This window comes from Antennarius striatus, chromosome 6 (genome assembly GCF_040054535.1).
Source record: "Antennarius striatus isolate MH-2024 chromosome 6, ASM4005453v1, whole genome shotgun sequence".
NCBI classification, from domain to species: domain Eukaryota; kingdom Metazoa; phylum Chordata; class Actinopteri; order Lophiiformes; family Antennariidae; genus Antennarius; species Antennarius striatus.
The window spans coordinates 6454619-6472023 of record NC_090781.1 but is presented as its reverse complement, the minus strand read 5'-3'; the positions used below and the strand labels follow the sequence as shown (position 1 = coordinate 6472023).

Sequence of the window (17405 nt, the reverse complement as noted above, 5' to 3'; positions counted from 1 at the left end):
CACATGGGAAACACAGATGACATGTGGAACAAGCTGCTCTGGTCAAATGAGACGAAAATTGAACTTTTGGGGCTGAATGCAGAACGTTACATTTGGCGTAAAAGTAACACAGCACATCACCCTGAAAACACCATCCCCACTGTCCAACATAGTGGTGGCAGCATCATGTTCTGGGGTTACTTGACTTCAGCAGGGACTGGGAAGATTGTTAGAGTTGATAGGAAGATGAATGGAGCCAAATACAGGGCAATTCTGGCAGAAACTCTGTTGGAGTCTGCAAAAGACCTGAGGATAGGGCGGAGGTTCACCTTCCGACAGGATAACGATCCCAAACAAAAAGCCAAATCTACAATGGAATGGTTTAAAACTAACCACATAAAGGTGTTAGAATGACCAAGCCAAAGTCCAGACCTCAATCCAATAGAGCACCTGTGGAAAGATCTGAAAATTGCTGTGCACAAATGATCTCCATCAAACCTTAAGGAACTTGAACTGTTTTGTAAGGACGAATGGGAAAATATATCTGTCCCCGGATGAGCAAAACTTATAGAGACATACCCAAAAAGACTTGGGGCTGTGATCGCTGCAAAAGGAGGTTGTACAAAGTATTAACTCAAAGGGGGCCAATATTTTTGCAGGTCCTACTTTTCAGTTTTTTATTTGTAAACACAATATAAAATTTTGAGTAAATGTGGTTCCACTTCGCGATTGTGTCTCATATGTTGTTGATTCTTTAAGTTTGAAGCCTGAAATGTGGCAAAATGTCAAAAAGTTCTTAGGAGTCCAATACTTTTGCAAGGCACTGTACATATGTCTGCATGTATGTGTGAGCGCTTGTGTGTGTGTAATGTCTAGCTCCAAAACAGAAGACAGATACTAACTAATGTTTAATGGAAAAACTATTCCAAAAAATGCAAACTGGGAGCACTGTCAAACAATTTCCAGCTAATGATGAGAAACATTACGCAAGACCTAGTTCTGTTCCTTTTAACATCATGTGTGATTTATAACTGAAGGGATAAAATGACAGATACTGTATATTCAACATTTACAGTGTGAACACATGAAAAATCAATTCTGAGTTCTCCTGTATATTAAGTGCATGCAGAGATACCTGTCGGCATCATACTGTACCACCATGGACTATGTATCACTTATGTCATATGAAAATTAGTTTTCATTCCTCCCCTTGCTTTTAAGAGGGAGGCTCATACTGGCCACAAACTGCATAATGTTAGCCCATATATAACATATTGATTGAAGCTGTTTATGCATATAATCAGCTCTTGAATAATTCACAAAACCTTTTAAGGAGCACCACATCAATTACATGTCCATACCCAAACTGGACCATTAATATTTTGTACACTATATTTAGTATCTGCCATTTTAGATGCAGTGTCTGAATTCTAATGTTCAACAGAATAAAAGCATCTGTGAATGGCAGAGTCATAAATTCCTCCGTTGTCAATGATAACAGTAAAGAATGATTCTGCAACTGAACTTCACGATGTCTACCCTGAGGTCAGCTTCATTTGATTTGCCCTTTCCTGGATCCGGGATCTTGAATGTCTCTATGAACTGTGAGAATTTCAGGGTCATTTGTGTGGTGTGTGTCGAGGGGTGGGGGTGGGGGGATCATTTGCGTAGGGTGCTGGAGGCTGCGGTTTAGTATGCTGCAAGGCAAGAAAGGGAGGGCATGTGTCATCCAAAGAGAGCCAGGACCTTCACTGACCCCTGTCTATAATTCATCCACTGTAATATGGGGCACGTCAACGTGGGTTCTTCCCCACCCAAAAAGAGGAAAGAGAACCTTTTGACTTTGTTGCATGGTACTCTGACCCCATATTAAAGCAAGTAGCAAGAGAAACCTTGGAAATGTTGGCCATTAAATTTTTAGGGCTGTCCCAGGAGAATTTCCAGCAGGTCCTTCACTCATGGATGGGAGAAGACTGAAGAAAGGTTCCACACTTGCAGAAAGAGCAAGAAGGACAAAAAGAAAAACAATTTTATGATATCTTTAATGATATCACCATATGAATTTGCAGATATGATTTAGTACAGTGCCAGGCAAGGGAGCCCAATGTCTAAACCGAGTTTGCATATCCATGTGCCATATCCATGTGCAAAGCCCTGATTGTTCTTCCACCTATGATTTGCCAGCAGAGGTGGCAACAACCCCAAATCCATGTCTAGATTAACACACAAAATGAGGTTTGACTCACAACTGGAGGTTTTAAACTGCAGGTAGTAGTACTTAACAGCAAACTCAAAGAAAGAATAAAAGTAACATTTTTTAAAATTGTGGAGATGATGCAAGACCCGGAAGCTCCTCACCCTTGTGGTGGAGGAGTTCAGATGCTGTATATGGTTCATATTTCACAGTAAAATGCAGAAAAAAATCATCACACCACACCAGTGTTCCTGGATTATAAGACACTCCTCTTTTGTGCGAATAATGTACAGTTCCTTTTTGAAATCACACACTGGGAAGATGTTATGCTGCCATTAGTTTGTTCAGTAAAAAAACTAAACAAAAAAAGTAATAAAGACAGCGTAGAAAAGGGTTTTCATTTCAGAACAATAGCAGCCTATGTGGTAAGAGACCCTCTCCGAGGGTGTGTGTGTGAGTGTGCTCGCATGTGCATATGTGTACACATCCGTGCATGTGTTCGTGCGTGTGTGTGTGTGTGTGTGTGTGTGTGTGTGTGTGTGTGTGTGTGTTTGTGTGTGTGTGTGTGTGTGTATGATAACAGGAGGCCATCAAATAGGACTTACCAGATGTTCTAATCTGTCTTTGATGTTCCCGGCATCCCTGCAACACAACAACAGATTTCCCCTATTGTAATTAAACTGCCAATACAAGATATCATTTAACAAATGCAGACAAACTCACACACTTTTCAAGCCAGCTGATTTGTTGTTTGGTCCCAGAATATAAGCAAAAAGTTACCATAGTCACACAATTCATTCATTTATTCATTCATTTTCCTGATCGCTTCATTCACTTGTGTGGGTCACGGGGAGCTGGAGCCTATCCCAGCTGGCATAGGGTGTGAAGCGGGGTAAACTCAGGGCGCTACGCCAGTGCACCTCGGAGCTACACGGAGACATACAAACACGCACACACACTCACCCCTACGGGCAATTTGGAACGGCCAATTAACCTGAAGTACATGTTTTTGGAGGCGGGAGGAAGCCAGAGAACCCAGAGAGAACCCACGCAGAACATGTAAACTCCGCACAGGAATCACACAATACAAAACTGATTTCTATTGTCTTTTGGATAAAGAATTATGTTTAAAAAAAACATTAAGAGATGATGAAAACTGAAAGCACAAAATCTTTTATTACTTTTGCTTGGAAATTAATCTCAGACAATGTATTATCATGCAGTTCCTGATTAATTTTTCATCTTTCATCAGTTGATGAGTTGGCCAGTGGTTTCAGGACTTGTTGGCCCTGTCAGCCACCGTCACAACCCTCACTGGGTTTTTATTTGAAGAAAGCAGGTTATAAATGGTTGTGTAAAAAACTGATAATACAGTACATGGTTTAATTATGAAAATGTCTTCATTTTAATGTTTCTAACCAAAATGTTTGGTGATATATGCATTTTCTGATACCAGACAAAAGGTAACTAAAACTGTCGTCACACTTTTAGCAGCATTATCATAATTTGGAAGACAAAAAGAGAGCTTATTATCTGTGAATTAATGTAAAGGTGTCTGAGATTATCACAGGCGAGCCCAGAAAGGGGTGGTGGGGAAAGCAGTCGGATTTCAAAAAAACAAATTATCAGTAAATAATAGATGCCATTCTGGCATATTTTAAATTTGCTGCAGTGGAAATCAACAGATCAAGAGAACACAAACAGCCCCCCACCTCAACGCGACTCTAGCCCCCGTTACTGACAACTCCACCCTGGCATTGAGTTTGTGTGTGTGTGTGTGTGTGTGTGTGTATGTGTGTGTGTGTGTGTGTGTGCGTGCGTGCGTGCCTTGTGATGAAAGGGAGGAAGGCTTATCGACAGGCTTCAGTTGCTAATGCAGCCAGCAGCATCACAGTGTAAATCTAAACCATCTCTAACATTACATACTGTCTCATCCATCTCTTCCTCCCCTCCTTCAGTCCATCCATCCATCCATCCATCCAATAACCTGTGTGACCAAACAAACATTTCCCACCTCATCAATATTCATAAATACTGATATTTAAGGAATGACAGAAAACAGACGGATGGATAAGATAAACAGAAATAAGGATAAATGAAGGAAAGAACAACAAAAGAAGGAACAAGTCATCAGAAGAAAAGCATGTTTGTTTGTATTGTCTTTAGTCAATGAGCTACATTCAGACAAGTCAACCACTTACGGCCAACTTCATTTCGCTGTAATTACATTACATTCTGACAACACCCCAACACATTCATTATACATGATGGGCAAACAGACAGCAAGACATTTGTTACCGTGGTGACTGTGTGTAATCCACTAATGAAGCGCAATTAGTGAGGAACAATCTAACACAGGGGAAAGGCATTGCTCAATCCCTCCTCCTTCACGGATTCCTCGTTTGCATTATTTCTTCATCTTTCTCCATTTCACTCCTTTTTAATACCACACTATTTTCCTCCTGTTTTATTTTTATGATCCAGTCTTTATTAAGATCTTCATTTCATCTCCTCACTCTGTCATCTGTTTCCTTGACTATATCAAGGGCAAGCTGTCCGGCGCTGTCTGCACCCTGGCTGAAGGGATTGCTCTACCCATTAGACGCACACAGCCGACACGCAGCATTTTACATCCTCGTCGCTCGCTTCAAAACATCATATAATCTGCTGAGGTCTTCAGGGACAGAGCTTTTCCTCGCTCCTTATCTCTCTCTTCCCTCCATCCATTCTCTGCGCCTTCAATGCAGAAGCAGCATCGATTTCTGAATTACGCCACAATATTAAATAATTAATATACTTGCCATGATTGATGTTTTGCATTAGGCCAATATTAGGTTATCAATCAAAATCCACTTGGTTTAATGTAATAATATTGAAAATGTGTCAGTGCCTGTTCATCCAATTTGTAGTGGAGGCAGGCCAGATAGTAATGGTGGTGTAGCACAAGGCCTCAGAGACCCCGAGGCCTGCTTACTACAACCATATGAGCACATTATAGCCTGGGCACACTGCAGGGAGGGGAGTGATGGAAGGAGAGATGAAGTGAAGACATGAAAAAAAAATTAGCAGACAGGACTGTGGCGCAACAGGCAAGGCAGTATCTTTCCATTTCATTTTCTGAAAATAAATATGACAAAATAAATATTAGATTTATTGAAGGATTTAAAAAATATGACATATGATCTCACTCTTCCCACAACAAAACAAAAACAAAAACTGCTGCAACAATCAATGGACACCCTTATTATGCCTTTAAAGCTTTGGCATGCGAGTGACCTATCAAACTGGTTAAATGTTCCATAATATACAGTAATTTGTGGCCAATTGTGAGCAAGTGACAAGCCAGAAGTTGGCAACTAGAACAGGATGAAGGAGTGGCTGAGGAGAGTAATGTGCTGTTATTTCTGGCAATAGTAATCAGTTATCCAAGGACAATTAAGTAAAACCAGAGAAACAAGTGTGCATGTTAAACTGAGCCTAGCAAAGTCAATACTGACCAATTTAACATGGCCACTGGATCCATCACAGTGAGCACGTTACTCATTCCAGCTCTTTTATCTCCCTCACCACTCCCGTCATCTATCCACTCCAATTGTGCACTTTCCCCTCTCACTAGTTTACCAACGCTTTCCTTCAACTTCCATCACTTACAGTGCATGTTCAGTTTCACCATCTCTTGTATTCTGACAAGGATCTTTTAACTCTTGCCTCATCTTACCTCATCTACCGTCCTTTTTCTTTCTTTGCTTGTTCATTTGCCCTTTCCCAATAACCCACTTGACTCTCTGTCTCTGTTCTCTCTTTATGTCCCTGACTTCATGAGCTCGCATACAACCAAATCACTTATGTCCTGCCAGCAGACAATTAATTGCAGAGTCAACATCAAAAAACGTGTCATTTGTGTTCAAGTTTCAAATAATTACATTACGTCTGAAAAGTTTTTTTAACACGTCCACCTCTTTCTTTCCTTTAACTCCTCTATAAATCTTCCTCTCTTGACTTGAACCCTCCTCTTCGTCTCCTCATCCTTTGACAAGGTGAAGATAAATATCTTTTGTCAGTCACTGTAGGTGACAGAGGGACTTAAAATGCAGAGGCAGTCATTTGATTTCCAGCTAACAGAGATGCCCATTAGTCCAGCACTCATCAGCGCTGTCGTCTTCCGCGCTGAAACTTTCAACCCTTTCAATGTCCACTGCAGGCCACATCTATCACATAATATGATCTATTATATGTGCTTTCCACTTGGGATGATTTTCTATTTTGGTCCACATAACTGCAACAGAACAGTTGTTTCTTATCCAGTACTGCCACAGGGTGGCATTTATACAACTGCAGGCCTTTTAGGACCGCTATTAACAAAAGAAGAAGAACACATAGATCCCTAGGCAGACAGCTGAAAGGTTGAAAAGCCCTGTGTGTAACTTAAATAAATGAATGTAAGGTGAAGTACCAAATCTGCCAGGTAAAACTATCTCAACAAAATTCTATCACAACTAAATCATTTGAAAACAAGTGCTAGCACAGTTCAGACAATGTAGCTTAGTCAGCAGATGACATAAAACTGATGTCAGCTGTGCAGAATAAACACCAGCAATCATCTAAATAATAGCATCACTTGCTTCCCATCAGCTTCGTAGGAGGTTAGGGTTTCACAAAATAGAAAAACACCGTAGGATCTTAGAAACTATGTAGCAACATATGAGGTGCAAACTCTTCAAGCTTGAACAAAAAACAGCTACTGTCGCTCTATGTGTATGTGTGTCTGTGTGCATTAGGATATATTACTCACTTATTCCTTTCAAAGTGTAACTTTTTTTTTGCATTTATATTAACTGTAGAAAGATTTTGTCCTATAGCAGATATCACACAAAAAGGGAAAAGAAGATGCTAACAGCTTCTGAGAGATAGTTTAATTTGTGTGTGTGTGTGTGTGTGTGTGTGTGTGTGTGTGTGTGTGTATGCGCGCGCGCGTGCCCTCGTTGCCAAAGTTGCATGCTTTGTCAAGCGTATCATTGAACATTCATAAGTTGTTCAGCTGCTGAAAGAAAAGTAGACGTATTTATGAAAGATGTGAAGGGGTAACATTACAATTACACGAGCACGCACTCACATGCACACACACACACACGCACAAACACACACATACACACACACCAACGGGGCCTAAAAAATGTAAGGTACCACACTTTTTGAGGACTTTGTAACCGTATACGTCCACACAGGTGAAAGTATGAGGGCTTCCGTCCTACCATTTCATTAGGATCTCAATTCTTGTGCTAATTGATGGCTTAGAAATCAAAATACTTGATTTACTAATTCTTCTAGCATGTTTATTAGAGGAGCTGTATGTCTGAATTTGTCATGGATGTTTGTTGGAGTTTTATATGACTGACTGGACATGTTGTCCCGAACCCTTAACCCAGCTCGTACCACAGAGGTCAAACACAAATAGAAAGTAAAATTGCCTCGTGCACCGGCATCACGCCCAGAGTTTACCCTGCCTCAGCTCCGAGTCCGCTGGGACAGACTCCAGAAGCCCTGGGACCCACAACAGCGGAAGAAGCAGCTAATGAAAATGAACATTATTTCATTAAACCACATAAGGAACTGACATAACCTAAAGAGCTTACCAGTGTCCAGCTAGGTTATACCTCACCCAGAACTGTGTAAATGCTTGTGGGCCAGCCAAAATGAACAAAAGCTTGGGACCCACCACTGTCCAGCCCCCACAGAACCAACAGAACAGAGTTCTTAATTCTACACTAACAGAAACCAACTAAGCCCTAAACAACAGAAATAAAGCCACAACTGTACAACTGTGAACCCACCAGAAAAACTGAGAAAGAGGAAACATTCAAAAATTACAGTTGCGGAGAAAACATGTTTGTTTGTTGCTGTTACAATATACAGTAAATCCTTTTAATTAGTCAGGTTATGAAACCCACAAAACTCCATTGGTCAAGGATCAAACTATGCAAGTGAATAAAGAAAAATAATACCAAACACAAGTTACTGTAGGACTTTTTTTTTTTTAAACGTTTTTTATCCAAGTTAAATTATTTACTTAATTACTGCAATGTGGGAAATCTTGTTTTTGGTCAAAGCACACTTTTGACCTATTTATGTTTAGCCACAGACCTTTTATGCTCTTGAGGACCAAATAGAGTGATGTGGCAGTCCACATTTGGCCCGCGGGCTTTGAGTTTAACATATGTGAAAAAGAGTCTACTTTATCACCAGCTTACAGCTTTGAACAAGAGAGACAAATAACAATCTTTCTTCTGCTCAACCATCAACTGGTCAGACCTTACATCCATGAGGTTAGACTACACACAGATCCTATGCAAAGACACAACAATGTGCTTCATGTCAAAACCCAATACAGGAACTTCAAGTCCCAATGTATTGTTGTCACTGAATGACAAAACACCTTCCAAAATAGAAGACTGCTGTGTCCCTGGCATTATCACAGGAACTTTATGACTACTACCAGGCAGAGAGACAAAATCAACCAAAAGAAAAATCCGCCAGGTCACTAGACACCACAGAGAACTCATTCAAGACTTCAGCTTTCACTAAAGCCACTCATTTTGAATTCCAGTTTTTCAAAATAGAGCGGCTAGCCACAATATGCCCCTTTCTCTTAATCTGACTCAACCTTTTCTTTTAAACCTTTACCTAAGGTTCAGACTTCTGATCCTCCCAGAGCCCATAGCCTTACCTCTGGTAATATCCTTCCCAGGACCATTCATGCTCTCAATAGACCTAATACTAGAAGAGCGATCCACAAAATCCATCTCAGAATCAGAACATACTCATCCACAAAAGCAAATGCCTTAAAAACATCAGAAACTGTTTATAGGTTGACACTTTCTCAGCGAAACAATACTTCAGGTCAACTAACAAGTCCTTCATCAAAATCAGCTGCTCAAAATCATCAGCCTTGCTGGTGGAAGAGATGAGTAAACCCACTATGCTTTACTACTCAAAGCAATGTCCACACATTTTTCAATCACTTCAACATACAGTAGATGCCACCCGCTCAAACAAGATAAAACTATTTATCTACATCCTTCTCATTAATAGGAAGAACCAAGTGAATATTTTTACTAACATCAAAGGCAGTGAATCCAATGGTAATCGGAGAAGCAGCACCAAGCTCTAATTCACACATACTGTACATGTCATAGTTTGCTGCTCAAGCTTTTCATTGATAAAATGCAACGCTTTCTCTATCCAGTCAGGCAGCAAACAACATTCCTTTAACCAGACATAAAGAACAAACGGCAAGGCGATTGTCTCGAAAAATTTGACAGAGGAACTTTTTTCACCAGTATTTAATAATGCTTTGAGTTTATTCAAGTGAACTCTCCTTTCAGTCGCTCAATCCAACAGCGTCTCGGTCATGGACTCCTCTTATTCTGCTCCTCATGAGCTGACAGTGTCAAAGAATGCGAGTAAATGCCAAGGCTCCTTTAATCATCAAGGTAGAATATTCCCAAATCTTTCATCAGCTATCTCCCAACCTATATATTTGAATAAGCTCACTTGAAAACCCTATGGTGTCACATTTTAATTTTAAGTCTGCCAGAAGGAATCACCTGAACAATATGGCATAAGGCAGGCATTGGCCAGCGAGACTTTTTGTTGCGGTTACGCCTTTCGTCCACACGACATCGCAGATATCTGGGACAAAACGCTGGCCAAAGTCAAGTTTTTTGAAAACGCCGGGTATGCGTTGTCGTGTGGACACTGTAACCAAAACTTTTTCTATCCGGGTGCCATCTCCTTGTGACGAAAACCGCTGTGACGTTATGTGACCCGTGTCTACATGTACGCACAGAATGGACGGAGTCAAAACCGGCTATTTTCTGCCGTGTAACAGCTCCACATCGAAGATGAATTGATAATCATGCTTGACAGTTGGATATTTGTTTGTCTGCTTCTTTCTTTATGAGTCATAAAGTTTAAATATTTATTTAATCATTCATTCATGTACGTTCCACGCCTAAGACGCCAAAGACGACAGTTCTGTGTCAGACCGGGATGCGCTGCCTGCTGGTGGGAGAACTGTGCGATGGGTGCGCTTGGTTTATGATACCAACACAATAATTTCATATGTTTGGTATGAAGTCTGATATTGTTTTATCGTGGAATCTCCACGGGTTCCCGCTTGTTTGTTTTCAAAAAAATATTGTTATTTTGTCAATGGGTTCCGTTTCCTTTTTGTATTTGTTGTACATTCCACCCTCCCAGAGTTATGGATTTTTTTCCCCATCATTTGAATGAATCAGGCTTTTCATCTGCCTCTGCAGAAGGTGCTTCATGAAGATGACCAGGTTGCTGAGTGCATCATGAACCAATGCCCAGGAACCAGCACAGAACTCTCTCCATCTAAATACCAGAGTCATGGCTTTCGATACATCAAAATGCTATTATAATGCAGATTCAGGTCGTTAGGGTACTAGACCTGAATCTGCCACATCAACCCCAGTCAGTGATGGTTGATGTGGCACAGATTTCGGTACTCTGTTGAAGCTGCTGCCTTACCCAAATTGCCAGCAGTGTCCGTGTTGGTGAACATCCCTTTGCACATAAATACATTGAGTGTTCCCTGATCAGACATTTGCCGAGATGTGGATTAAAAACTCCAACAGGACACACAGGCCCCATGAAGTGTGACATCAGGAAAAACTGTTCATCTAGTCTTTTCTGAGTTATTTTGACATGAAATTTAAATCTGCAGGGTGCTAATGTTATACTGCTCTAGAGTGGGTTGCGGCAGAAAGGGTAACTACAGTAGGTGGACATGGCGGTGCGCGGTTGTTCGCACCGAAAAAATGTTCGTTGTATCTTGAGGACTACTTGTAACTTACATTGCAATTTACATTATTGTTTGTTTGGGAAAATCAGAAAACATTAAGAGAGTTAGAAAAAGAAATGCTGACCAAGATCCACATTCCTTGACCTTGTCAAAGAGAGGCGTCTTCCTGTGGCCTGTGGCCTGAAGGTAACATGGCTGCAGATTATTTCTGACACATCCCAGATGCTACAGCTTTCGGACACATTTCCCATACCCTCAGGATGAACGTTGGGCATCATGTGAACATCAAGAAAACACTGATGTGGTGTATCACCCATTTATCACCCACAGTAAGCGTCTAGGCCAAATAATGTGGGAGACTGGTGCCCACATTAATGCGTTTTAATCGATTCCAGTAAAAAAAAGCCTCAAAGCCCATATTGTGCTTTTTTTAATTCATGTCATTCAGCTGCCAGATGTCCAACTACAGTACACTGTATTTAAAAATGTCTTGCCCCAAAGTGATCAGTGATCCTCAATATCTTTGATTGAATATTGATAAACCCTCTGGGGCACAGCTCTAAGCTCCCTATCGAAACCCCTCCCCCCTCTAAGCCTTCCCTATCTCCATCCCCCCTCTGAGCTGCCCAATCAACACTGCTGTCTCCCGCGCATTCACGTGCGTTTGTTTACTTGCACCACTCGAACGCTCCTGCATTGCAGATCGATCGATCGGCATAGTCTGGAAATTTTTTAACTTTCGATAACTTCGCTGCTACGTATTTCGCTCTAATTCTTCTCGTGTTTTCCACTCTTGTTTTTCAAAGGTTGATTTTTCGGCGCTAATATTTACAGTCCTACACACACACACACACACACACACCACACACACACATGACTGAGGTGGACCTAACTAGTTAGCCAAATGCTAAGTGAGTTCAACAGTTTGTGAGGAACTTTCAGTGTGCAGCTCTGAGGTAGGACATTACCGCACAATGCTACCGTAGCCTGAACAAACTACCCCCTCGGGGATGGCCACGTCCTTGGGCATGTCAACCAATCACAGTCCAATCACGGAGCGGATTTGTGACGTCACAAATTCCACTCTAGCAAAATCGATTGTTTTGATTTGGTCCTGGCCATGAATTTCTTTAACTCCAAATATCTATTGATGCAGGAAGCGTTTGTTTACCAGATTCTATGAGTTGGTCGGGTTAGGGAGGATCACTATGCCTATGTAAAGACCTGCAAAAGTTTGATTTTTCATATATAGCACCCCTTTAACAATGACAAAGTGTTAAAAGGAAGGCATGGAATGTTTCAACAAAATTAAATTGTACTGATGTCAGTGTTGCAGGGGAAGAGCACCATCGCAGTGGTTGTAAAGAAATCTTTACATCAGACTGTGGTCGAACCCTTGGAGAGAACATCCATTAGATCTTGGACTGATAGGGTGTCTCGTAGAGGTCTCAGCTTCTGACGGCAGCTTAGAAGCTGTGGTTCTTCGAGGGGTGCTGATTTGTCTGGTTATAGCCCTCACTGAAGTTTATATTAAGGTGTGGTACATTTATTTAACGAGCTTTGACCTTTGACATGGGAAATTGTAACAAAACCTCTGAGGGGTAACTTAATGAATGCATTTCCCTTTGCAGGCAACCAGCGATACCGTTTCGTCTGTGCAGGAGGCCAAGGAAAAGCCCACAGTGAGCACAAACATGAATTAATTGGCATGATGCTACAAATTGGATACCTTCCCCCAACTGCACTGAGCGTTTACTTTCACAACCTCTTTTTTCAGGAGAAGAGAATCACCATTTCTTTCCCTATTGCAAAGACGTTCCACAGGAACATCATCGAACAGAAAGGATCAATCACCAACAGGGTACTATGTCTTTACAAACAAAAATATCTAGTTTAAAGATTTGTTTGGGTTGTCTTGATTTGATTTGAGTGTTTGTGTCTTTCTTTTGCTTTGCAGATCAGGAAAAGCAACCAACACAACAACTTGTGTGCCCCTCCAGAACAAGGTCTGTGATGATTGTAGCGAAAGGGAAAAAGGCCTGTAGATGGTATGTATGCGATATGTAATTGTGTTCTAGAGGGGGTGTTTGTGTGTGTGTGACAAGAGGCGATGAGGTCATTTCAAAACATGGGGTTTTCCATCAGCAGCTCGGGTCGGCGCAAACCACACATGCACACGCACACTACAGGTACACTACACATCAGTGGCATCTGCTTGTTTAACTAATAGAAGGCAATAGGTTGACACTGAGAATTACACACACATGCGCACACACACACTGGGAGCTCAGCTTTCCCCTGACTTGATTGTCATCTCCATTGCTCCATTTTAACGGGGCTGCCAATTGACATTGAAATTGTGTTCTTGAGCTACCTCTCAGGATTAATACAGCTAAAAGGAGGGATGGTCAAACACACACATGCACACACACAAATACATGCACCCATACATTAATAAATTCACAAGCGTCCTCCCCATCACAAAGGAGAAGACTCTGCTTTAGCATAATCCCAAAATGGTAGAGAAAAGGAGTCCATTAAAAATGGGGCTAACAAATTCAGCACTTAATGTTTCTCTTACGGAAGGTTAAGTGCAGTTAATAAAAAAGTCAGTAAAGGAGAAATAAGAGGAAGAAGTTGATTTATGGTTGGCCACTCTGTGATACACACACACACACACACACACACACACACACACACACACACACACACACACACACACACACACACACACGACTACAGAATAGTGTGCTAAAAACTTCGAAGGTGAAATAATGTATTAAAATTTGGACAAACATGGATAAGTGTACACACGTGCCTCATTAACTAATATTTTTCTGTCTGTTAAGAAACAAATGTATTTCCACTCTGCATTAAACAGAGTGTAACTGCAGAGTGGAAGTTACATCTCATCCATTAACTCTTTAGTAGCTGTGTAAACTGCACCTTCAGAATGAATCTTCTCCTTTCAGCTTTTCCCTTCTGCATACTCTTCTGTCACACCAACTACCTTCATGTCCTCTTTCACTACATCCATAAACCTCCTCTTTGGTCTTCCTCTAGGCCTCCTGCCTGGCAGTTCAAAACTCAGCATCCTTCTACCAATATATTCACTATCTCTCCTCTGGACATGTCCAAACCATCTCAGTCTGGTCTCTCTCTCTTCTCCCTGTAACCTTACTCTTCCACTTGGGTCCCTCTCATTCACACACATGTACTCTGTCTTACTGCAGCTAACCTTCATTCCTCTCCTTTCCAGGACAAACCTCCAACTCTCTAGCTTCTCCTCCACTACAGATCACAATGTAATCTGCACAATGTCACAAACATCATAGTCCATGGAGATTCCTGTCTAACCTCGTCTGTCAGCCTGTCCATCACCATAGCGAACAAGAAGGGGCTTAGAGCTGATCCCTGATGCAGTCCCACCTCCACCTTCAACTCCTCTGTCACAGCACACCTCGCCACTGTCTTACAGTCTAACCATGTCTTCTCCTCCATTCCTCATGCATCTTCCCACTATCTAAGATCCTGTTGAACAACACAGTCAACCCACAAGTGGATGATTTAAATGAGGTTCCATTGGATGGAAATTGTAGATTCAACCCATTCCTTTTCCTGACACCCAAATATCAACATCTATCCTTTGAAAAATCCAGGCTTTTTCTTTTACATTCCATCTTATTTTCAAGGTGAACCTGCATCATAATGGTAACATTTGCACTTGTAGTTTGAATAAGGAAGATTGAAACTTCAGTGCATTACGTTCAGCAGATGGACTGCTGTGTCTGTGTTTTGAACAAGTTCAAGTTTATTTTGCTGTTAATGCCATAAATCATACCAATCATATTTGAGGAACCATTTCAACTGACTTTAATCCAGAAAAACCAAAAATGTCAAATACATAGAAAAATACTAGTGAGGAGATATTTCTCCACAGACTACACATATCTCTGTTCAGCTAACGTATATGCACCAACTCTATGGAGGAGAAAACTTAATATTGGAGCAGCAGTTCTGTAGAAAATGGCCTTCTTTTAATGTGTTAAATAGAGAGTGGGACAGAGACATGAGGGGCATAGAGAGCAATCAATTTCCCTGTAGCTTCTTCAATAGGTAGCAGTCCTTTTCATACCTCCCAATTAGAACCTCCCCTAATCAGAGAAATATCTCTCCATTATTGAGACAGAGACAATGACCCTCCCCAACATTTCTGCCTGCTCTACAACTCTTTAGATTGCAGCAGCGGAATACAAAGAATAAAGCAGTGGGCTATACTGCGGGGGGATGCTTGTGCTAAAATCACATGTGGAAATCTTTTGGCTCTACTTGCAGCCCCAGAAAAACTGATGGGAACAATGGCAACCCGGCAAAGCATCTGTCATGGCACGATATAAAAAGATGATCTTGGCACCAAATGGACAAAAAAAATGACGGGAGAGACAGGGGAAGACATGGGAGAGGGGGCTGAGGGGGGCTTGGGGAAGGTGGGGGGCTGGGCAAGAGGTAATTCATTTGCAAATCAGGCCCAAGCGTTCGGGTCTATTTCAAGCTGCCAGTGAGTGCCAAGAGTTAACAAGGTAATCAGTTTCAATCCTGCCCTTCAATTGTACATCATACCCTCAACCAGAAAATACCCAGGCCTGTCTATAGGGGCGGAGGGGGGAAATAGCAATCTGGCTGCTGGCTGTCTACAGGTACACACACACAGACACACACTCATACACACCTGAAACCACGTCTGCACACAAACAGGTACCAATACATTTGTTATTCAAAAATGTAATATTTAAATGAATAAAAAATCAAGAGATTACAACACAACAGTAATTACTTTAAATTGCACCAAAAGTACAAGTAAAAAACAATTTCTTTACTCTCTGTATTATTCTTTACATTCATTCCCTTTTTTCAGGGGAAAACGGAAAACTGACTATAAAATATGTGTGATTGTTTTTATGTTTACTGTAATTCTCTTTGCGTTGAACCACTGACTGAATATTACCAAACTTCTACTCACCGTTCATCTGAGGCTCCCCAGCGACTGTTCCGTGTGAAAACATAGAAAGAAAAGTGCAAGCTACAATTGTCATAATCCCTTCTTCCTCATGTCAGCTGTAACCGGCTGGCCGAGAGGCAGTTAGCCCCCGTTAGCCACTCATCTGCATAATCAATATGACAACCTTATTTTTCTGATGCAAACAGGATTTTGCTGCTGAGCTGTGTTTCTTGGTGTGTGTGTGTGTGTGTGTGTGTGTGTGTGTGTGTGTGTGTGTGTGTGTGTGTGTGTGTGTGTGTGTGTGTGTGTGTGTGTGTGTGTGTGTGTGTGTGTGTGTGTGTGTGTGTGTGTGTGTGTGTGTGTTTGTGTGTGTGTGTGTGTGTGTGTGTCTGTTAGTGCACAGTCTGCTTCTGGCCAGCCTCAGTCATGGCAGTCTTTAGCCTTAATTAGATTAGGTGCGATTATCCCGGCTCTACCTTACAAGTGTACAGGCGGGATAAAGTGGCCACAAAGGCCAGCCTGTCACCAGGACCGAGAACTGGTCTGCAGGTTATCAGGGTCCAGAGAGACACAACGCGTACATTGTTATTCATATCATCTACACACCATTTTCTACATTGCCTTTTTCACTTCTCTTCATGCGCTGATCCTCCTCCCCCTTCTTCTATGTCTGCGGTGTCAAACTGGCATAATCACTGGGCTGGGAGAGTCTCTCTTTTTTCTCTCTTTCTGTCTGTCCATCAGAAGACAAAACAATATGGCCTCAAGCGCTCTGCAGTCTGGCCAGCAGTCAGAGATGTTCGGAGCCTGCGTTTGTGTGCGTGTGTGTGTTTGTGTGTACATGTGTACATGAGTTAACCCAAGTCTCACTTTTCTAAACAGATGAACAAACAGCCCAGTCTTACGTGCACGTAGATCGGCTGCTACATGCTGACAAGTTGCAAACAAAATCCTGCTCTAAAGACCTGAATCCACTGCAGCTCCAGGTCTGATTCAACACAAGTCCAAAGAGTAAATTAAACTACCTCTAGGCTTTTTTTCCCTGATTCGTGATCTAGTTGACTAAATCACTGAGGAAATAAACAACAACTTAAACTTGAAATATTTGTCAAGTTAGGACCAATTTTAACTCTGCTGAGATTTTTTTGGCTTTGTTTGCTAAGTGAACAGAAGGGTTGTTTGCAGAAAAAATGTTTACAGTTTGCAAAGTAAGTTTTCAAAACGTTTTTTGTTTTTGTCCAGACACATCCAAAAGTCACATTTGATACTTTTTAAAATCATACAGCCTCCATCAGTGATATAAAGTACAAACATATAAAAACAAGCACTCAAGTACAACTCAAGTGTGACACACGCATTCCTGTATGAAAAATTTCTATATAGACCTCACGGCTAGCAGAATTCAG

General features: G+C 41.4%; 1 protein-coding gene across 1 annotated transcript in view; it reads right to left on the bottom strand.

The window, feature by feature from the left end:
• Nucleotides 1–17405, bottom strand: part of rsrc1 (arginine/serine-rich coiled-coil 1) — a 117315-nt gene that overhangs the window by 68306 nt on the left and 31604 nt on the right. Inside the window, exon 5 of the mRNA XM_068317225.1 lies at nt 2779–2815. Coding sequence (XP_068173326.1) covers nt 2779–2815 — 37 coding nt within the window. The remainder of the gene's footprint in view (nt 1–2778; nt 2816–17405) is intronic.